This window comes from Coffea arabica, chromosome 7e (assembly GCF_036785885.1).
Source record: "Coffea arabica cultivar ET-39 chromosome 7e, Coffea Arabica ET-39 HiFi, whole genome shotgun sequence".
NCBI classification, from domain to species: domain Eukaryota; kingdom Viridiplantae; phylum Streptophyta; class Magnoliopsida; order Gentianales; family Rubiaceae; genus Coffea; species Coffea arabica.
This window is the reverse complement of record NC_092323.1, coordinates 7,546,467-7,568,109: the sequence shown is the minus strand read 5'-3', so window position 1 is coordinate 7,568,109 and position 21,643 is coordinate 7,546,467. Positions and strand designations below refer to the sequence as shown.

At 38.4% G+C, this 21,643-nt stretch overlaps 4 protein-coding genes across 10 annotated transcripts; 1 reads left to right on the top strand and 3 right to left on the bottom strand.

The window, feature by feature from the left end:
- The first annotated feature begins 659 nt into the window (after positions 1 to 659).
- LOC113701595 (eukaryotic translation initiation factor 5-like) lies at positions 660 to 3,813 on the top strand. Its single transcript, XM_027222326.2, has 2 exons — positions 660 to 877; positions 1,789 to 3,813. The coding sequence occupies exon 2, from the start codon at positions 2,138 to 2,140 to the stop codon at positions 3,485 to 3,487; it is 1,350 nt and encodes a 449-aa protein (XP_027078127.1). The 5' UTR covers positions 660 to 877; positions 1,789 to 2,137; the 3' UTR covers positions 3,488 to 3,813.
- A 611-nt stretch (positions 3,814 to 4,424) lies between these two features.
- Positions 4,425 to 8,995, bottom strand: LOC113701331 (uncharacterized). 7 transcript variants are annotated; one of them, XM_027221931.2, is made up of 10 exons: positions 8,701 to 8,995; positions 7,803 to 7,876; positions 7,480 to 7,597; positions 6,772 to 6,843; positions 6,547 to 6,614; positions 6,278 to 6,440; positions 5,498 to 5,578; positions 5,303 to 5,392; positions 5,159 to 5,231; positions 4,425 to 4,898 (listed from the first exon to the last, which is right to left on the bottom strand). In XM_027221931.2, exons 3-10 carry the CDS (start codon positions 7,594 to 7,596, stop codon positions 4,864 to 4,866), a joined length of 699 nt encoding a protein of 232 aa, XP_027077732.2. In that variant the 5' UTR covers position 7,597; positions 7,803 to 7,876; positions 8,701 to 8,995; the 3' UTR covers positions 4,425 to 4,863. The 7 variants fall into 7 exon arrangements, with proteins under 7 accessions (XP_027077732.2, XP_027077729.2, XP_027077721.2 ...); XM_027221928.2 differs by having other exon boundaries at positions 7,803 to 8,995; XM_027221920.2 differs by having other exon boundaries at positions 7,480 to 7,876.
- Positions 8,996 to 11,428: 2,433 nt separating this feature from the next.
- LOC113702022 (protein STABILIZED1-like) lies at positions 11,429 to 15,163 on the bottom strand. The gene has a single exon (XM_027222959.2). It carries the CDS (start codon positions 15,118 to 15,120, stop codon positions 11,893 to 11,895), a length of 3,228 nt encoding a protein of 1,075 aa, XP_027078760.2. The 5' UTR covers positions 15,121 to 15,163; the 3' UTR covers positions 11,429 to 11,892.
- Positions 15,164 to 16,313: 1,150 nt separating this feature from the next.
- On the bottom strand, positions 16,314 to 18,339 carry LOC113702230 (protein PIN-LIKES 2-like). The gene has a single exon (XM_027223333.2). It carries the CDS (start codon positions 17,888 to 17,890, stop codon positions 16,517 to 16,519), a length of 1,374 nt encoding a protein of 457 aa, XP_027079134.1. The 5' UTR covers positions 17,891 to 18,339; the 3' UTR covers positions 16,314 to 16,516.
- Positions 18,340 to 21,643: the final 3,304 nt, after the last annotated feature.

The window sequence follows — 21,643 nt, the reverse complement described above, 5'->3', positions numbered from 1 at the left end:
AGAGCAACAAAAATTTATGACTATTTACTATTTACATTTGCCTTCTCTTTGTTTTGTATAAACTACTAGTATGGCACTTTGGAAAAATTTAATTGGCTAAGAGGGATTTTGATCTTGAGAGAGGGAAAAAGAAAAATGAGGTGATAAAAAAAAAGAACTCACTACAATTATTATAATCCTGCAATTAATTTTTGTTTTTTCTTGTGAATTTTGTGCTTTCACAAAAAAAAAAAAAAGTTTGTTTGAATAGCCAGTTTTTTGATAAATTTTCATTAAATCATGAACATGTTTTATAATTAGATATTTATGTTGTTCAATCATAATTTTATCTCACTTAATTACATAAAAAATGATACCGTATTATATTTATTATATGAATAATTTTCTATCCAAACGCACTCTTGATTGAAGGATGATTTAACTATGATACAAAATTTTTGACCTCATTCTACATCAAGTATTATGAATTTATGATACAAATTTTTTGACCTTTCTTTTGTGAGAGTAATTTGGTTTATTAATATTACAAAATTTTGTTAGGCCAAAGGCCATCTATGTGATTTTTGCAAACCGAGGGAGTTCGAGAATAATTTAGACAAAATATCAGGGGAGGAGTGTGCAATTCAGCGAGAATAATTATTCCAACCCTAGAAATAGAAGCAACCCTCCCGTATCTTGGCCGCCACATATCTGCTTTTGCCTATTCTTCTTCGATCCTCAGCCTCTCTCTCGCCGCTATATATATAAAACCCTAGCTCTCCTTTTCTCAACCTAAATTATCCGATTCTCGTTTTAGCTCTGCCCAAACCTGCTAATTTCTCTGCAACCTTCCATTTCTCGAAACCGCTTCGGGAAGCAAGGGATTTTCTACGAATCGGTAAGCCCTCGCCCCTCCGCTACAGCTGTCGATCGTATATATTAAAATTTTGTTCAATTTTGTTTGGGTATGAATGATTTTTTATTTAAGTTCTTTTGAATATCTGGATCTCAGCTTTATTGATCGATTTAGGAAACTAGGAACTTATTTTTTGTGAACCGATGCGTTTCCGTAGCTCTTTTCGTGGATCCATGTTTAATATAATTGTTTTTGGTGATCTTTTGTTGATTAAATAGTCGTGGATCTAACAAGAGCTTGGTGATCGAATTTTCGGGGTTTTCTTAGCTTCATTAGTATTTTAGGGTCTTAGTAATTGATGAGGATGGTTTGCCGGTGGCGTTAATTTAAAAAAATTAACAATTCAATCGCTTTTGACTGTGAATGGTATTCAAGCCTCCATGGCACGGCGTTGTTTCTGATCTCCATTGCAGGCAGGACATGTTTACTTTACTAAACATGGGAAGATTAAGAAATAAATCTTTAGAGTTTGAGATTTTTTTTTGTAATTAATGTCTCACTTTTTTTTTCTTTTGCTAAGCTTTCGTGGGCATTTGTTTTGTGTACGCTGTTTGCTTTTCTTCTTGTTCGTTGCACCTTTTTTATATTTGTCTTCTGCTTTTTTACCATCAACTTGAAATTTCTTTATTGTTTCCATAAGGAATTGCTCAGGATGCTCCTTTTTTTTATTTCTCTTAGGTCATTGTTCACATTTTGGAGGGCGGTAGAGAATATATGTTCTAATTTATCTTGCCATTGCTAAATAATATAGAATGCATCTGATTTTATTTGAAGCGTTTTGAATGTTCATAGATACATTGTTATTAGCTTTGTGTGTGTCTCCTTATTTTGCATTGTTGCCCATTATACAGATTTTCTGATGTAACTAACATTATACTTGTTTGTTCATGAAGCTTATAGTTCCATCTACGCACTGCTGATATCCAAGTTTGAGGTTTGTCAAAGTAAAATTTCTTTTATGTCCGAAGAAGCCGTTTACTATCTGGGATCAATTGGGTTGCTTGGCGAGTATTGTCCTACGTCAAGGAAAAAGAGTAGAGATTTTCTTGAAAGGGTTGACTGCATGCATCTCTGGTCATTTCACACTGAGTTGTATGATTGCAGCAGAGCGCAAGGTTCCCTTGTTCTAGAGGATCAATCTTGGTGTGTTGAAAAATCCTTGGAAGACGCATACATTTTGAAATCCTGTAGCTCCTTCCTGTGATAACAAGGTCAAATTTCATTATCTTGATCTGAAGAAAAATGGCCTTGCAGAATATTGGTGCCAGCAACAGTGACGATGCCTTCTACCGGTATAAGATGCCCAAAATGATCACAAAGATAGAGGGCCGTGGGAATGGCATCAAGACTAATATTGTTAACATGGTTGAGATTGCCAAAGCTTTGGCCAGGCCAGCTTCCTACACAACGAAATATTTCGGTACAGAGCTTGGAGCTCAGTCCAAGTTTGATGAGAAAAATGGAACTTCACATGTCAATGGAGCTCATGATACTGCCAAACTAGCTGGCCTTCTTGAAATTTTCATTAAGAAATATGTTCAATGCTATGGATGTGGGAATCCTGAAACTGAGATTATAATCACCAAAACTCAGATGATCCAACTTAAATGCGCTGCTTGTGGATTTGTCTCAGATGTGGACATGAGGGACAAGCTTACTACCTTTATTCTGAAGAATCCACCTGAGACAAAAAAGGGATCCAAGGACAAGAAGGCACTTCGGAGGGCTGAGAAGGAGCGGTTGAAGGAAGGTGAGGCAGCTGATGAGGAACTGAAAAAGCTGAAGAAAGACGTGAAGAAGAAGACTGCTTCTAAGGATGGACCAGTGAAAACCAGTTCTTCCAAAAAGAAAGCAGGTGGTTCTGACGAGGACCATGGTTCACCACCCAGAGGCCGCACTGTTGAGAAGGATGAGGAGGAGGATGATGATGATGTCCAGTGGCAAACAGACACGTCACTAGAAGCAGCTCGCCAGCGCATTCAGGAACAACTGAATACTGTAACTGCTGATATGGTTATGCTGTCCACCGATGAAAAAGAGAAGAAGCCCAAAGCTTCTGATAAAGCACGTGGGAGTCCTAAAAGTACTTCGCCACTGTCTGAGGAACTTGCAACTACTGAGAATGGAAATAATATCCATGAAAGACTTGTTCAGGAGGTGAAAGCCCTTCTAAAGAAGGGAGTTGCAGCAAACCAACTCCACCCCTCCTTATCATTGCTTTCTGGTTCAGCTCAGGAAGTGATGACGGCTCTCTGTGAGGCGCTTCTTGATGGTGTTGAAAAAGGTTTTGCAAAGGAGGTTGTCAAAAAGAAAAGCTATTTTGCTGCAGCTGTTGCCCAGGATGAGTCCTCACAGTTGCTGCTGCTTCGTGCATTAGAGCAATTTTGCATGAAGTCAAACTCTGCTGCAGTAAAGGAGGTGGCTCTGGTCTTGAAGGCATTATATGATGCTGATGTGTTGGAGGAAGAGTATATAGTGCAGTGGTTCCAGGAAGGTCGGGCTGGGAGAAACAAAGATTCAGCGATTTGGAAGAATTCCAGACCTTTTATTGATTGGCTCCAGAGTGCTGAGTCCGAAAGTGAAGAAGAATGATGTTATTGACACTTGGTGATACCTTTAGCGCGTTGCTTATTGGCACTTGCAATGGTACTTGCAGTGTGATGGTGGTGTTTTATTACTGTGTCCTCCTAGCAAGTGTTGCTTGTAGGTCTAGCGTATGGGTACTTTACCTGCTGCTTTTGTGGAATAAGCTTAGAGTCTTGTTTCTTGTTGGTTGTTATTTGCCGTATGTCCTGCTACTTCTGAGATCTTGTCATCTGAACGATGTCTCAGATATTAAAACTGGTTTATTATCTGCCAGCTGCCAAAATCTCTTTTTTGTATCACTAGCTATTTATGTAATCGGGAAATTTGCTTTATTGCTTTGCCTACAATTTTTATCCTATAGGCTAATTTAGGTTCGTCGGTAATCCGAATGTCATGGCACGGGTAACGCTATGAACACTTCATAAATTTTGGGGAGGGTTTGGCTGTATATGTGGTGTGTAATCAGGTTGAAATTACGCGTGAACATGCAGCTTTTCACCGGCACTTGGTATTTTGTACATCATGTGCGATGTGGCAAGCTAGAATGAACTGGTCTACTCCTTCCAATAAGAATTTGTACTGAATGGAAGTTTCTGGACATGTTGATCTTGATGCTTCAATTAGTTGGCGTTTGTATTTTATACTTTGGAGTTGAATTTGGGTATATTCCAGTCGCTTGGCGAAACCATTGATATGCTGCATTATTTTTCACTGCCAATTGAAATAGTAAGCAAATGCATTCCACGAAACTAAATGCGCCTGAAGTGCATAACAACCCCTTGGGGGTGGCGACTGGCGAGGGGGCAGAATAAAGGCTGCAGTTTAAGTAAATTGAAACCGGACTTTTCCATGGTTATATATCGTGGCAAAATGGTCGCTTTCCTCTCCGCCTTTTCCAGCTACTGAATAACTGATCATTACAGTCAATTTGGATCCCTCAAACTTCACTATGAAAATGGTGGAGCATCGCATTTGCATTGCTATATTGTTGTTAGACACGAGAATGTTTTGAAGCGTTTCCAGAGAGAATTTGAAAGGTGGAATATCTGAATCAGACTCGAGCTGGTGCTACAATATGTACAATTTGAGCTACATTCTGAGCTTATGCCTCGCAATCTTCAATGTTCAGTCCTAGCGCCTTCCAAGAGGAAGGAATGTGCATTAAGCCAGTAACCAGACTGGCTTTCCATAAAACCATGTCAATGCCAACAAATTGCTAGATCACAGGACGGACATAGCACCTCTAACAGGAAAGACTTTCTTTCAATGTTTGGTGCCGTCCAACTGTTGCTAAGAGGTAATGCCCTCCAATTATCAATAGCCGCATTTACCACATGTGAGTGAGATGCCGGGGTGGCTGGTGTATTGGTAATCCATTTTCCTCATTTGATGTGGGAAGGGGGGAGTTTCGAGAAGCCTAGCAACGGAATAGAAAGCCAATAAACACCAAATTAGCAATGCTGGCAATGAACCGCACTTTTACATGATGCCTCCGTCACTTGAGAGCATAAGATGGAACTAAAGTTGAATGGGTCATTTATTTAGGTCATTTGGGTCATCAACTTCAAAACATAACACATGCTTTATGTTTCAGAAGATACTATTTTCAGAAATATGGATGTTAGTGTCTTCAACTCCAACACAATATGAACTTTTAAGGGAGGCAGGAATGCCTACTATATATGCAGTACATCGAAGGTGGTATTGCTATCATATAGTTCCATAGCAACTGGAAGGGAGAAACAGAAAACTGCAGGAACAAAAGACCATTGAGCTTATTCAACTGAAGAAAAACTGAGGAAGTCCCAACTCTTTACCTACCTGTTGGTGTCGACAACGCTGGACAGCAGTAAATGCTTTCACCATTACATATATCGGCAACAGAATCCCAATAGTTCTCAAGATTACTAACTGAAAAAACAAGTACACAATCTCCAAGCATCATTCTGCTAAAAAGAGTTTGATTCTTTTAGTTTTTCTCAAAGAAAAAAAAGTGCCACACATGACACAACTCACCATGAACAGTGTCAGTGAATACTCCCCAGCACCACCAATAATGATGGGTAATGTATGCCGTAGCACCAGGAGGACTATAAACTGCACATCATCAAGAAAAACACTACCAGGTTAAAAACAACTTTAGATGCACCTCGGTGAGAGTTTGAGGTTAATAGCATAACATTCAATGAAAGATTGAGAGTTTGAGGTTTAATAGCATAACATTCAACGAATGATTTGCAAGCTCAACTGCGCAACTTCAAACTTCACACTTTTCTTATTGCACCAAGTGAACAAGAGATGGATATATGCATCAGATAACAAAGAATCCATAAATTTGGTCAAAAGTGCTGAAATTCATGGGAATTTCAATTGGCTTGATGAAAATCTATTATGAGGCACAAAAATTTCTAGAGGAAGTTCATCCTTGTTATATTACACCGAAATTGCATCAATGCTGTCTACGAGTCATAGCAATGAATCGATCTTCCATGCAATACTGGCTAAAGTTGGAATAACAAACTACATAAAGTTTAAGACTGATCTAGCCTTTTGCAACTTGCAAGGGCCAACATGGCAGACACTTCTACTACAGCCCAGTACCATCCCGAGTAAGGACTGATGCTTTTGAACTTCAAAACTTTATCAAAGACCCATTCTTTGTGCCTTCCCCAAGTATACAAAGGGTGCATCATCTACAATAAAATTTGACCACTAAGAAAAGCTAGCATGCCTTTGCCGTGTAAAGAAAAAAATAAACTAGAGAGAGAGAAAGAGAGAGAGAGAGAGAGAGCTTACAATTATGGCAACTATGCGGCAGCACATCAAACTTCTTGTACTGGGTGATGGATGTTCATCAAAGTCAGGATCAAGGAAACTGCCATCCGCGGAAACCATTGCTATAAATTCAGTATTAGGGAGGCCCCTCCTGGAAATCTCCCAGCCACTTTTGGGATAATTCCTTTATTTATCAGTTACATACAGGGGACAAAACCTAGCTATTCATTATTGTAGAAGTACAAAACCAAACTTGAGTTCTATCTACTTCCAAGAACGAGAAGAGATACCTGAAGTTCCTCACAATTCCAGCATAATGAGACAATGGAGATGGTGCTGTGTAACCAGGCTTGAAACTCTGCAATCTCGCATTTAAAGAAAATAAAGCTAAATTCAAATCCTCTTGAGTTTTAATAGCTAATAAAAGCCTCTTTCTTTCTCTTTTTTTTTTTTTTTGGCTTACAGGATAAGTAGATTACTGACAAACAAATGAAGGCAACTAAGAACATCAGTACCTTCCTGCAAATCTCACAGACGGTATCCCCCTTCTCATTGCACCACTTTTGTACACATCTGCGGTGAGCGTACTGCAAATATATATGTATAACAAAATGTCAATAGATATAGGAGAAAAAAAGGACTGTTGGATATTAATTGACATGGACCTACAAGACAAGAAAGGGAGACGAAGAATTTGTATGCTTCAGCAATGTGTTTATAGGCCACAGGCACTATGAATTTGTCCAAGAACTTGCTGAAAGTCTTAAGTTTTTTAAACTTGGGCAATTGTAAAATTACCATGGTGCCTGGAGAAGCAAGCTTGCTTCACATTGGAGAAGATGCAGATATTTCTGGTCCCAAGAATTTGACTAAGAACCAGAGATATTTTTGGCCAATAAACAGTCGAGCAATGTGGCCAGAAAATCCAATATGTGCATTGCCACATTGCCATCCTCATGCTCATAATAAGTATGAGAATAGCAGGTTATAACTACTACCAAACGCCATATAAATCAAATTATTTATTACACATCTATAAGCTTAAATAATCAAAACTGAATCCCAAATATCCACCACCTCCAACCAAAAATTAGACGTGTTTCTTACAGTGAATCTATTAACTACATTATTAGATCCAACCCTTCAAGAGTGAGACAGTGTCAAAATGCTACGGAAATTTCATGCACCTCTCTCAAACTTCTGAAAAGATTGTACTAACTGACCTTCAAGCTGCCAGAGCATGAACAAGGGACCTCCATGCATGACTCTTCATCTTCATCATGGCAAATCCTGCATTCCACCAATTTCTTTGGTAATGACGTACCTACGTCAGTATCCATCCTAAGGGGAGAAAATTTAGCAACATTATCTTCATTAGCAACGGATGACAGATGCTGCAACCGGTTATTAGTCTGGATAGCAGCTTCAAGAGTGGATTCAGTTAGCAACCGATCTACTAGCAACACAAAATGGTCCCCCATCCTTTATACCATACGACCAATTTCTGTGAAAAATTTTAGAAACTTCTGGATGAAAAAAAGCATACACTATTAGGGAAGCCCTCCTCGCAAGAACACCTTCTCAAGTAAAGTTCTGTAAAATCAGCTCAAGGAATCAATGCTGCATAAAGAAATGAATGAAAAACCAGAGTAATTAAATGACTAAAACCAAGGGGCCCAAAAAAAAATAATAATAACAAACGTAGAGCGTCATGCTTTTTGGAAGACGGAAGTATGGGCATTATGCATTCAAATGGAAATACCATGAGCTGCATTAAATCAATGTGGTCCACCAAACTAAAAAGTTCAAAGCTACACCATGAAAACTAAGAGAGAGACTAGGAAAAAGGAAACAGAACAGAACCCATGTCGCAAACAGCAATAGAAAGAAAGAAAAACAGCAAATGCTAAATGAGAAATGATAAACCCAGATGGGAGAAAAGCTAAATGAGCTCAGGCAATATACTCCCAACTTCAAATATGCTCATGACAACAGCCAAAAGAGGGCTCTTTGCAACAAAGAAAACATTAATGATGAAACCCAAATTGAACTAATGAGGTTCCATCACCAAATATGATATAAACGCAAGAAAAAATGCATCATTATAGAACAGAGCAAACCGGACAAGACAGGAATAAACCGTAGGATTAAGGGATGGGAGAAAGCTTAGGGGAATGGTTTGGCATTTCTGCGAAAGTAGAAAGGTCTTCCTCTTCAAATTAGTCATTCCTTGCTTTATAGTATGGACATTGTGTGTTTTACTCTTGCTTTCTTATTGAATATTCGGTGTATTATTTGGAAGAAGCAAAAAGATGAGGAACAAAAGTGAGAGAACAAATTAAGAAAGTTGCTGACAATAACGAGGAGTTTTATGGTGATGATGTGGGTTGAGGCTGTACTCCATTAGGAGACTCCCAAATTACTTTCATATTTCAGGCTCCTACCTTCATATACATGGCACTAAACAGTGAATACTACAATCAATCGGTATATGTACACTTTTGATGGGCGGCGCACTTCATGAATTTTGCTGGAAAGTTGGAAAGGCCTAAGAGCTAGCTAGATTACAAGAAAGGAGCAGTTCTAACTACAAAAGAGCCCATGATGATTCCCACGATCCCTCTTCGATCAATTTCCCCGGATTCTCCGATGGATGGTTCTCTCGTGGGTTTTGCAGGCAGTGGTAAAGTGTGTCTGTGTGAGTTGAGTCGAGGCGCAGTGACGGAGCCAGGATTTTTGTTTTGGGGGGGTCAAAATTTTTTCCTAATAAAATTATCTTAATATATTATGTTCAAAATAATTTTTTTTTATTTAAATATATGACATCTAAAAATATCAAATATTAAATTTAATTATAAAGGTATGTCTATTCATAAATATGCGGTATAGTCATAACAAAAATTAACAAAAAAGATAACTTTTGATTAAATATTTTATAACATCACAAACCATCCAATTTGCACATTATGAGAAGATGCTCTCCAATATGTCACCTAGGCAATATATATATATATATATATATATATATATAAAACCATGTAATATAAATGTAACTATTTTCAATTGAAAAAAGATAAAAGTTATGTTAACATAATTTGAAATTTCAACATCTTTTCTTAGAAGTAAATTGAGCTCTACGCTCTTTCATAGAATTAAATTCATCTATACTTGAATCACTGCTAAATTTTTTAGCAACTTCCTTTTCTATATACACAGTTAGACAATTATTCAAAAAATTATCTTCCATCTTGTTTCGGAGCTTTGTTTTGATTATTTTCATAATTGAAAATACCTGCTTTGTAGTTGCAATTGATACAAGAAGAGTAAAAACAAGTCTAATCAATCTGTCAATAAGAGAATATCACTGATTTTCTTGTCTTCACCAAGCCTTGACATAACTCATGAATACCAGATAATTCTTGCAATTCAGGATGATTTGGAATGTCGAGCTCAAAATGTTGAAGTTCTATTCTTAGACGTACTAGTTCTTGCTTTTAACAATTATGAATTGGGTCTTTTTATTCTAATACATCACATTGGGTCAATTTACTATGGAACATCAAATTATATGTTTAATTTTTGAAAGTTAAATAATTAGTAAAATAAAAAATAAATAACTTTTTTTGAAGAAAAAATTAATTCAAAGATGACTAATTCATATATATATATATATATATCAACTCTCATAATATAAACTAAAATTATAAAAATTTAGGGGGGGCCAATTTTACTTTACACACATATTTACATATTATGAATTAAAATTTTCAAAACTTAGGGGGGGCCATGGCCCCCCTCTGTCCCCCCTTGGCTCCATCATTGCTAATGGAGCAACAATCTATATGTATATAGGATGGTTAAATCAAATTGCTTCTAACTCTTCATTCATTTTTTTTTGAATTTTAATTTTTTTAAATTGTTATATATTATTTTATATCTTTTGAATTTAAAAAGTAAAAGGTGGCATAGAAATTTTTTTTTTGTATCTACGCACCCGCCCCAAGTAAGTGGAGCCTTGAGGCTTTCTTGATGGTCAACTATTTTGGGAGTTATTGATTAAGTGGCATAGAAATATGATTTGAAATCTATTAATGTGAAAGTAAATGAAGAGGAAAGAATACCAAACCTACTAAAAGAAAAAAATTCTATAAGAATATTTTACCTAGTAATCCTAACTAAAAGGACAAATTATATAGAAAATAATATTTATTGGTCATGAATTTAAAAAATCAGGAATAGTACTATTCATGAATCTTAAATTATGAAATCACTAAATAGAAAACAAAGTACTACTAGTAGATTAATTATATTGACCCAAAACTATATATCTATTTAATTTGTATGTATCATATCCAAATTATATTGACCCTAAACTATATATATTGTTAAGTATATTAATAAGTATATAGCATTTTAATTTGTATATTATTAAGTATATATAAATAGAAAACAAAGTACAACTAGCATTTCAACATTAAATAATATTAAGTATATATATATATATATATATATATATATATATATATATAAGTACATATATTAGTAGATTAAATCTTATATACAGAGATAACAAACACAGTACTATCAGTGTAGAAAGGTTAATCTACATTAGTATTGTTTTGAATTGAAATATTATGAAACTATTATTGGGAGATAATTTTCTAGGAAAGATAAGTATGCAAGGCATTTACGTCTTCTGACTCGTGCACATTAGGTAGGACATAGCTGAAAGTAGACTGTAAGTGAATTCAAATGATACCACGTCGATCTATCCAATGCATTATGATGATGGCGTGAAATCGAACCATCCATTAGGAAAAGTTTACTGTAATAAGGGGCAATACCGGGCCAGCAAACTAATCAAGAGGATGTAATTTTTATGACGTTACTGTTTAAGTGTAAATGGCAGAGACCGCAATTTATGACTATTTATTTTTTAGCGATTAATACCTGATACGAACAAAGGAGATACATTTCGCATTTTAATCAATACATTACCATTTTTTGACCACTTACAGAATGAAAGTGCAATATTTACCCAATAATTTGAAGGAAATAAATATCATAATTTGAAGAAGCTCAAACGATTGGGCCGGCCATTAAACGCAATGGATGTAGAGTAGAAACAAATTGGACTATGCATTGCAGGTTCAACCCAATCGCGCACGCACAAAACGCAACCTTTAAATATGCATTATTAATCAACAAAACACACGCAGCGAGTGGCCCACATGAATCATCCTGCCAAAAAAAAGAAAAAATCCCTCGCAAAGCAACTCATGAAGATATATATATGGAGGACAGTATAATATCCGCACTCTGAATTTACCAGCGTAGAAAGCGCCGTCGAAACTCCTCCCCACCCAAGATTAAATCTCATCTAGGCCAAACAGTCTACTACACAAATTTAAAGACATGATTAAGATCGCGACCGGTCTCTAGAATAGCCAAAGCCATGCTATTATTGCCAAGTAATAAGAATATTCTATTGCTTTGATATGCTTGCCATATTTCTCAGCATGCTCTAGTTCTGCTGCAACACACGTCCCCTCTTATAACATTACTTTTGAGTCTCTTCACCGTGCTCAAGTTCAAATTTGCAGTACAACATCTAAAAATCAGCAATGTAACACCCCTCAATCTTTGCTATTCTCAGCTGAGTTTTCTTCCTTTCCCAATGAAACAACCACCTTCTTTAAAATAGCTTCCGTTGGCTGGTGAGAATTTTCTACTGCCTTTGATATGGCCTGCCATTTCTCGCCATGCTTTGGTTCCGCGGCCACACACCTCTTAATAACATCTTTCTGAGTCTCTTCATTCCCGTGCTGAAGTTCAAATTTGTAGTATAATGCCCAAAAGTCACCAATATCAGGAGCAAGAGTAACTGCCCTGTTTAGATAACTCCTAGCCTTGTCAACCTTCCTTTCATGCCAAAATAACTTTGCCACAGCAGCGAGGACATGAGGATTCTGCTCACACTTTTTATAAGCATCGGAACTCCTAGACTTCTTTTGGGGCCGAGGAGCCATCTCAATGTTTGCAGCCCACAGAATGCCGCTATTGGGGCATTCTTGCAATGCCTTGGACATCAATATTTCAGCTTCCTTCTTGTTGCCATGCCGGGCTTCAGCCCGAACTGCAGCAAGCCACAGTTCAGGATTCTGAGGATTCTTCTTCCTGGCCATTGTTAAAACAGCTCGAGCTTTACTGAGACCATTCACCTTTTCCTCTAGATTAGCAAGTGAGAGCCAGAGGGGAATACAATTTGGACAGTGCTTAAGACCTGACTCGTACGTTTCCTTTGCTTGCTCCAAATTACCCAGTCGTTCCTCCAGCTGGCCTAGCATTAACCAGAGTTTGAAAAATGAAGGGAAGCTCTTGAGCCCTTCATCAAGCAGCCGCCTCTCCTCCTCTGTGTTCCCTAACTCTCTCTCAACGATTGCAGATTTCATCCAAACTCTTTCTGTGCCTCCCCTTTCTCTTGCTTTGGCTAGAAGCATCCGTGCTCTCTCAGGCTCGTGATTCTCAAACTCAAGTTTGAAAGCAGCGAGCCATATCTCCTCAGAATTAGGAATTGCAGCATAAGCTTCCTGAAGAATGGCACGGGCTGCAGGTACATCACCAGCAAGCCACTTTTCCTTGGCCCCCATTAACCAGAGAACTTCAGCGTGTGGTATATATTGGACTGCCTTACGCAACAGTGCATCAAGAGATTCCCTGGTTCCGTGGCTCTTTTCAAGCTGTGCTGCTTTCAGCCATATACTCTTCTTAGTCAGAAACACAGTGAGGGCATGAGCATAAATTGCCCTCGCTGTTTCAATGGAACCTCTCTTCTTGCACTCTTCAGCATCAGCAACCCAGGTCCTCTTTCTATCTTCTTCCTCCACCCCAATCCCGATGGTATGACGGATAATAGCTTGGCATGTCACAACAGAATTAGCCCGTTCAGCGGCCTCGGCCTCTTTCATCCAAAGTTCTCTGTCAATCTCCAAGCCTTCTCTCTGTAAAGCCCTGATACCCCTTTCTATGATCTTTCCAACCATAGAAGTATTACCATTGGCTTCCTCCAACTTGGCTGCAGTAATCCATATAGCAGGTTCTTTAGAAAGCTTCTCTCTGGCCTTATTAAGTACCTTCTTTGCGTTGTCATAAGTTTCCAGCCTAGCAAGAGCAAGCCACAACTCCACATGCAATGGGCAACACTCCACAGCCCGCTGGAGTAAAAGCCTCGCATCCTCTTCATTAGCAAGCTCCACAACTGCCTTCCAGAGCCTAACAGAATCTGGAATATGTTCAAGACCCTTTCTTAAAACCCTACTCTTATTTACATTATCATGCTCCAACCTTGCAGCCTCCAACCACAACTTAACAGAATTTGGATTGGCCTTAACTCCTCTTGCTATCACTGCCTTCGCGTCTTCCGGATTAGACAACCTACAGGCCTCCACCCAAATATCTTCACTTTTGGGACACTCCTCGCAGCCCTTCTTAATAAGCTGCCTGGCAACCTGTAGCTTTCCAGCCACCTCCTCCAACCTCGCGGCAGCAATCCAACCGGGCGGATGCTTAGGGTTAGAATGTATCACAGAACTCAGCAACAGCCTAGCCTTCTTAATATCAGCTATATCAGCATCACTATTAATCTTCAAACTTTTCAAATCAGTCAAATAACCCTTTGGATCAACAACAGTTTGCCCAGTAACAGAATCTGAAAGCCTATCTAACTTGAGAGACAACACAGTACCTCTCCCTTCACCAACGGCAGTCAAATCCGTAACAGGGGTCTGACCCCATGGAGTCTCTGTCCCACCAGCTGCCCGAGTCCGGGGATCCAACGCTGTCACGTGCTCTTGCTCCTGCCTCGCCTTTTCCAAAAGGGTATCCGGAACCGGGACGAAACTCTCGAACTTCTTCCTCTTATTTCTCAATGAATAATCCCCAATTTCCGGTATGCTGTCCCATTCTTCAGCTGACAGCGTGTGCAGTTTCCTCTTCAACCCTGCAAATTGCTCAGTAATCTTGGGGTTCGACGCTCGATATTTCTCGATTTCTTCCTTTAACCTAGCTTCCCTCCTATCCTTCCTCCTCGAGTCCATCCTCTTATCAATCGCCTCCCATATAGCATCGGCCTCCTTATCCTCGTCGTCATATTCAGCCGAAGCAAACAGCCCAACGTCGTTTCCTTCGAACTCATCAAACTTCTGATTCTCATCGTACCCCTTCTCTTCATTCTCCTCTTCCTCCTCTTCCTCGCCGGGCCCGCCTTTCCCTCGCCCCCGGCCGACTCCAGCAGCTCCACCAGAGCCGGCACCAATGGAGCGATCGGGTAAATCAGGGGCAGCACGGGCCGGGCCGATATCAGAACGGGTGGTGAAGCCCGTGGCACCACGGCCCAGCCCGGCAACATAATTAGTAGGGGGTTTCGTGTTCAGGAAGTCAAGACGGTTCTTCGGCACCGCGGGGGGTTGCACGCCGCCGAGTAGAGGGACGTGTAAGGTGAGTGTTGAAAAGGGAGAAACGCCGAGGAGAGAGAGTAGAACGCCGTCGTCTTGGGGTCTTGAAATAAGGCGAGGGGAGAGGTAGAGGCGTTGGAGGGGCACTGGAAGGTGGAGCTGGCGTTGGATTTCACTGGTTAGGGTTTTGAGGGTGGTGGCGCAGGGGTTGAGATTGATGGTTAGGGTTTGGTTATCGGGCGTTTTGATGAACACCATGACTGTGCGTGAAGTGCGGGAAGAAATTAGGGAAAAAAAAAAATCCGAGGTTCGATCCGAGGATATTATTAGACCATAACTAGACAGGCTGTGGTTTGGGCCGCCGACTTTTGCCGGTTTGACAAGTGAATGAAATCTTTTTATTTTTCTCATATCAGAATTGGCTTAGAAGAAAATAGATTTTGTGATTTTTTTTTTTTGACATCATTATGAGGTCTTGTCTTCTTTCTCTCTAGACAAAATGACTAACGTACGTTATCTGGCCTACTATCTAAGTTGTCCTCCAGGAAAAAATAAATAAATAAATAAAAGTTTGGCCAACAAACATCATGAATGAGAACTATCATAAACAACAACGTTGTAGCGATAACTGTGTAGTGGAACAATTATGAGTTTGAAAAAGTCCGCCCCCCCCCCCCCCCCCCCCCCCACAAAAACGATGACATCATGAGTGAAGAAATAAGTGTGGGTGTCTATTTTTCAAAGCCATGATATAGATGAAGATAAATGATCCTCTGGCCATTTCATCAAAACTTGTGGTTTACGATCGAATCCAAGACAGAATAAAATGTGCACAAGAATGTAGGCAATCAGCCCAAATAAGCAGTGCCAGCATCAATGCTATGCTGCACGGTAGCAAGTATTAAGGCTGGAGGTTGCAACTTGAACAACAGGGTAACAAGCTCCTCCCTTGCTAGCCACTTGCACCCAGAAGAGCGGAGATGCACAGCAGCACTCACATTCACACGAAATCAGTGTAGCAGATTAGATGAGTGCTTTTCTTCCAATCTAAAACAAACTTCACTACCTACCTAGATGCTAGCTTGCAAGATTGTGGTGCAGAATTATATGTCCATCCCCTATTATTCAAAGAGTGATAAATTGTATAGCCAGTCTTCTTTTGGTCTATAAGTGAGAAACAATGCAGAGGCCTAGAAGTCACAACGTTTTCCTCGATCCCCCCTCGGCTTCAGAAACAGGACAACCAACTTAACTGGTGTTCTTATCCTCTGTTAACTAATTCTAATCCCAAGACAGATTAAATTTCAAGGGGTTTTAGGAAAGTTTCACCACCTACTAGAGAATACTTCCTAAGGAGAAGGTTCACCACTTCGGCAAGCATAGGTCTCTACAAACTGCTTCTCTCAGTTACTTTCTGATGTCAAACCCAAGGGCCAAAGTTCATACCCGCAATCATTAGGTTATTCGCAACTAGTGCAAAAGTGTAAAATGCATTCATCAATAAGACCATTTTGATGGTAAATTCAAATATCGAACAGATTAAGTTTCAGACAATAGGGAGAGAGCATTAGATTGAAAAGTGGCATGAATGAGGAGAGAACACAGAAAGCAAATGGTCAGACATATGTTTTCACTAATTGGTTCTATAGTAAAACATTTCTTTCAGCTCCTCGATATGAAGCTTTTTAGATGAGTAATCAATACAAGAACCACAACAGTTTGCAACAAATTCAGCCACAACAACATATCAAATATTCAAAGCTGCTTTGCGCAAAGGCTCACAATGCATAAAGCAGAAAGGTTCATATTATACTTCAACATTATAAAGTAATAGTTTGAAGTACAATATGATGTATAACGAAATTGAAAACAGAGCAACAATGTGTTGCCAGAAGAGTACTGCCGAAGCTTCACTAACAGCATATCCCCTCAAGCTAGCAACTGCTCCAAATAAGATGGCACTTGGTGTTGTGTACTGCAATAGAAGCACAAATATGTACATTTGATCCCCATGGATAACAAAGTTCGCTTTACCAGCCAGATAAACTACCCCAATCCCAATCAACGGAAGTACTAATAGTCTTGCAACAATGATGCCAACAGTTGTTCGAATCCCAAGCCTAGATTCATTGTTATCTGTACCCTCTGCAAGCATAGCTCCAATACCCAAGATCACTGCAGGCACCAGTGGTGCAGCCATCATTTCTAAACTATCTGTCATAAAATTAAGTGGGGCATCATCACCATAAACAACAGATTTTATGGGTGGAACCATTCCAATAATAAAAGCCAAGATTGTAGCAATCATCGGTGGCTGAAGAATTTGGCGCACTGGAGTTTGTTCAGCAACAATTCTTATTCTCCTAACCATCCTTGGCTCTGCCAAACATCTAATAGATTCTGGACTCCTGGGTTCTCCCTCCTCCAGAGAATCAGGATTAGGAAGATTACTTTCTGAAATGCTCGAAACACTTGTAAAAACCCTGGCAATAAATGGTGTTTTGCAGTGCTCGGTTTCATTCTCTTCCATTCCAGGCCACTCAGCTTCCACAAGAAGCGGCCTGCTAAGATCATTGGTAGACACGTGTTCCTGAATCTCGCCCTGCTCATCCTCAACAACCTCATAATAATCCACTGGGGGCTCCATCATGTGGTAAACAAGGGTACAAACAAGAAGCGCTGACACCCATTGGGCCAAAGATACATAAGCCACTCCTGTCCTTTGGCATTCTTGACCAAACGGATTACTGGAACTATGGCATACCGATCCAACAATAGCAAGTGGCAGATTGCCCGTGTTCCCAAATGCTGTCACAATTACGGTGAATCTAAAAAATTCCGGAGGCGGCCTGCAAATGATTGCCACCAAGAACCCCAAAACACAACCAATGGCAGTACTAATAAGCACATTTACAGGTATAAACCACCATAGCGTGAAATTCTTGAAAGTAATCGATTCTCCCAGCTGAATGAATATAGCACAAGGCAAAAACAAAGCAAAAACAAGCTTACTTAGAAGTTTGAATGTAGCCTTTGGAATAAATTGTGTTTTGGGATGGGCAAGAATTAACCCAAAAATTGTAAGACAAAGGAGTTTCAACAGCGGTAGCACTGCACTAAGAAAAATATATTGTTCTTTGGACCTCATCTTTGTTTCACTTTCTCCATCTAAAAATACCATCTTTAATAGAAAAAACTTCCCAAAAATTTATCGAAGACTGTCCCGTCAACAACTGATTAGAATTCTACTCAAGATTGAAATTTTACAGTAACGGGCGTGCTAAATCTTCTGGTTCTGATGAAAACAGCAATATAGAACAGAAATGACTAACAACACAAATGCAACCAAACTTGATTCGTACCTTCTTCTCCAGGCCTCACGCTAAAAATTCAGAGACAACAGCAAATATTTCAAAATTAAGAGATTCAGCTTTCAAGAAGTAGAGTTTCTTACGAAGTTTCATGAACAGAGAGACGGAAAGAGATGCAGAGTCATAGGGCCGAGGAGTCAGGTGGAGAGAAATTAGGAAAGGCCGCCTAGTTGGATAAGCAGAAAACCAAACTCTGCCTTACGCAAAGTTGCCAGAGTACGATTAACCTCTGGAAGCTAGATTTCAATCATGGACAATCAAGAGCAATTTACTCGACGAAGGTGGGCGCGTGATTTATAGGCATGAACGAATGGTCCAGCACGAACACGTCAGACCTTGACATTGCATAGTATTTTTTTTTATGGTAATTAATATTTATTGTGCTTTTCACTCCTCAACTATTTTCAGTGTTGCACTTTGTGTTACAAATTTTCGATTATACGACTTATTATCTTTAATTTATAATTTATTTTCAATTTGTTACAATAAATTAAATTTTGACAAATTGAAACAGATTTTAGTCAGATGAGTAGAAAGTCCTTCTGACCCCTATTATGATTTTGTCCCTAACATGTTCTTTTATATCACCGAAAGGTACTTATTGTACATTTGTTTTATTCATCTAAAGCTAATAAAGCACTTTTTTTCCCTTTAGTTAGCAAAATTAAACCCAACTCTATCTCTCTCTCCCTCTGATCCAAAAAATAGAGTACTAATAGCTTTTGTTGGAATTAAAAATAATTTGGAAAAGGGTATTTTTTTTAAAGGGTTTTACTAGTGTATTTTTTTGCTTAAAAAAAAGACTTTATTAGCACATTTCCTCCCAAACATGAAGGCAAAAGAATGGTATGGGTTGAATGAGTCATGTTGCCAATCATTTACCTAATGAATTTTTCTCTAATTTAGATAAGTGTAGTGGGTTGCAAAAATAAAAAAAAATGTTGAAGGCAGTAAAGAATAAAAGTCTAAGGTTTTGGGAGCCAAGTACAATATAGAATTAATTGAGGATGCAAATTGAAATTAATCCTATTTTGATATTTGGTCATAAAAAGGACGCGTCACTTCATTAGAATGTAATTTACTCTACAGTGTACAGACAAGTAATACAAGTTTTCTACCTAGGCTATAGAGTCCTTGCAATATTGCTCCTTTTTTTTCTTTTCTTTTTTTTTTTAAAAAAAAAGGTCCTTGCAAATTCTCTCCATATAAAAATGCAAAGGGTACTACCAGCGTATAGATAATCCAAACAAAAAAGGTAATAATGCAAAGATAGTAGTATTGTGAGAAATGATGAGAATCATTTTAGATAAAATTTGTAGAATTCAAACATAAGCGTAAATAAAGCGGCAAAGGGGGATGTTGAGTTTAATTAGTTCACTCTAAAATTGGCCTTTGTAATTATATTATATACAAGTCGGAGTAGAAAAGGATTTAACTTGTCTCCCCACAACTAGCTACTGGTAATTACTCTTTCCAATCAGCATGAAGGATGTAGTCGAATTTTTGACAAAAAATAAAAAAGAACCTTAGGCATTACTTAGGGATGACAACGGGGCGGGCACCCCCGCGGGGGTCATTGAGGCGGGGGTGGGGGGGGAATTTTTTCCCCCTCTTTATACCCCCGCCTAGCCACCTGTTTGAAATATATATATATGTACATAATTATATATATATATATACTGATATTATCAATTACACTACTAATTATACATGTCTATTAATAAAAATTATTAATTATTTATCCTAAATTTATTAATACATTTATGTTAAATTCCTAATTACACTTAATAGAATAACACTTTTTTCTAAAAAAAAATACAATAATAATTTAGTGATTGCATTTATATCAAAAGTGAAAAGTTGATTATTTTAGTTATATTTGTTTTATCATATTAGAATGTATTCAAATAACCTTTGTTTAATTATTTTTATGAGTTTCAATTGTGAAATTACGATGAATAATAATTTGATGATGTGTTGATATTTTATTACTTGATTATTTACTCAAATTTAATTATAATAAAATTATATAATAAAATTTTTTTAATTTCACGGATGCCCTCACGGGGGAAGCGGGTCGGGGTGGGGGATGGGGCGAGGGCGGGGGGAATTAAAATGCAATGGGGTGGGGGTTGGGGGTGGTGTCCCCCGCCCCATTGCCACCCCTCCCCCAACCCCCGCGGCCTCGCCCCCCTAGCATTACTAGTGGAAAAGCGTTATAAGGTGATTTTGTAACGTAGTGGTAACAAAATGGATTTGGGGCAGGGACGGTCATCAGTATGACCGTCCCTGCACGGTTAAGGGCCAAGATTTGCCCTCAAAATTTTGTGAGGCTGAGATTACACCATGTAACTCGATTTTTCGCGCCAAGTGTGGGGCCCACCACTATCTGTTGTGAAAATACATCCTGTGAAAAAAAAGTTACGCGATGTACAAAGAAAGTTACGCGCAGTTGATAATGACCAAAACCGCCTGGGACGGTTGCACCTGCAACCGTCCGTGCCCCGAGTCCTAACAAAATGGAGTAGTAGTTGTTTGATGATTCATTCTGTTTTGTTTGCTTAATTAGTTGAGGAATGGCGACGTTGTCCGAAATCGAACGGGGGTCTGCGTTTCCGTGTGACAGATTTGGGCCCATTATTTGAGTCTGCTAGAATTAGGCCTTGTCAATCGGGCCTAATGAGCCGGGCTTTAATGAGTTCAAGTTCAGCTCATTTAATTTGAATCATTTTCGGGTTTCGGGTTATGAATTTCGAGTTCGTAAATGTGAAACTCATATTCAACTCACATAATATTCGGGTTGTGAGCCTTAATCGGGTTTAACCCAAGTTCACTTATTACTCCTTAATTTTCTTAATATAATTACTATAACTATTAAGTTGTAAAACTAATTTAACATTTACAAGACTATAATATTAAAATTAAACATGAACAAATAATAGTTCTTAAAACGTATATAAACCAAAAATTTTTCAACAATATTTATATTTAATCCATTTAAAATGCATGAAAAATAGTAATAAAACATGCGATCATAAGCAAATACATCTTTAAAAGTTGAAACTTTTTTTATAATCTTGTGATTTAAATCCAAATATGCTTGATGATTTTTGTGTTTGCAGACCAAAAAAAAATCAACCAATATTATGCCAATACAAAAATTTACTCAACCAATAAGAAAAATTAGAGATTTAGTTATGCATTACCAATATTGGCTCTCAAGAAAGCTCATGAAAGAGTTTTTAGATGTATTTTTGTGTTTTGTAATTTATGTATATATTTAGTATTTAGTAATAATATATTTGGATATATAATTATACATAATATCAAAATATAAATATTATATATATAGGTAATTAAAGCGCCGGGCCTATATCGGGTTTGAGCCTAATAAGGCTCAAACTCGGCTCACATTTAATTCGGGCCTAATTTTTAGGCTCAGATTCAGATCGATTCACTAAATGATCGGATTCATCGGGCTTTCTATCGGGCCGAGCTCGGACTGGCCCACCCCATTGACAGTCCTAGCTAGAATCCGTACTCAAGTAGGTAGAAATCAAATT

Excerpts from the sequence above, each read along its gene's own strand:
- LOC113701595 (XM_027222326.2), top strand. The coding sequence starts at position 2,138 with ATGGCCTTGCAGAATATTGGTGCCAGCAACAGTGACGATGCCTTCTAC.
- LOC113701331 (XM_027221920.2), bottom strand. The coding sequence starts at position 7,737 with ATGGGGGACCATTTTGTGTTGCTAGTAGATCGGTTGCTAACTGAATCC. Across the intron at positions 6,615-6,771 it reads TCTGTGAGATTTGCAGGAAG|AGTTTCAAGCCTGGTTACAC; the intron begins GTACTGATGTTC and ends GCGAGATTGCAG. Across the intron at positions 6,441-6,546 it reads GGAATTGTGAGGAACTTCAG|GAATTATCCCAAAAGTGGCT; the intron begins GTATCTCTTCTC and ends TGATAAATAAAG.
- LOC113702022 (XM_027222959.2), bottom strand. The coding sequence starts at position 15,120 with ATGAGAAAAATAAAAAGATTTCATTCACTTGTCAAACCGGCAAAAGTC.
- LOC113702230 (XM_027223333.2), bottom strand. The coding sequence starts at position 17,890 with ATGGTATTTTTAGATGGAGAAAGTGAAACAAAGATGAGGTCCAAAGAA.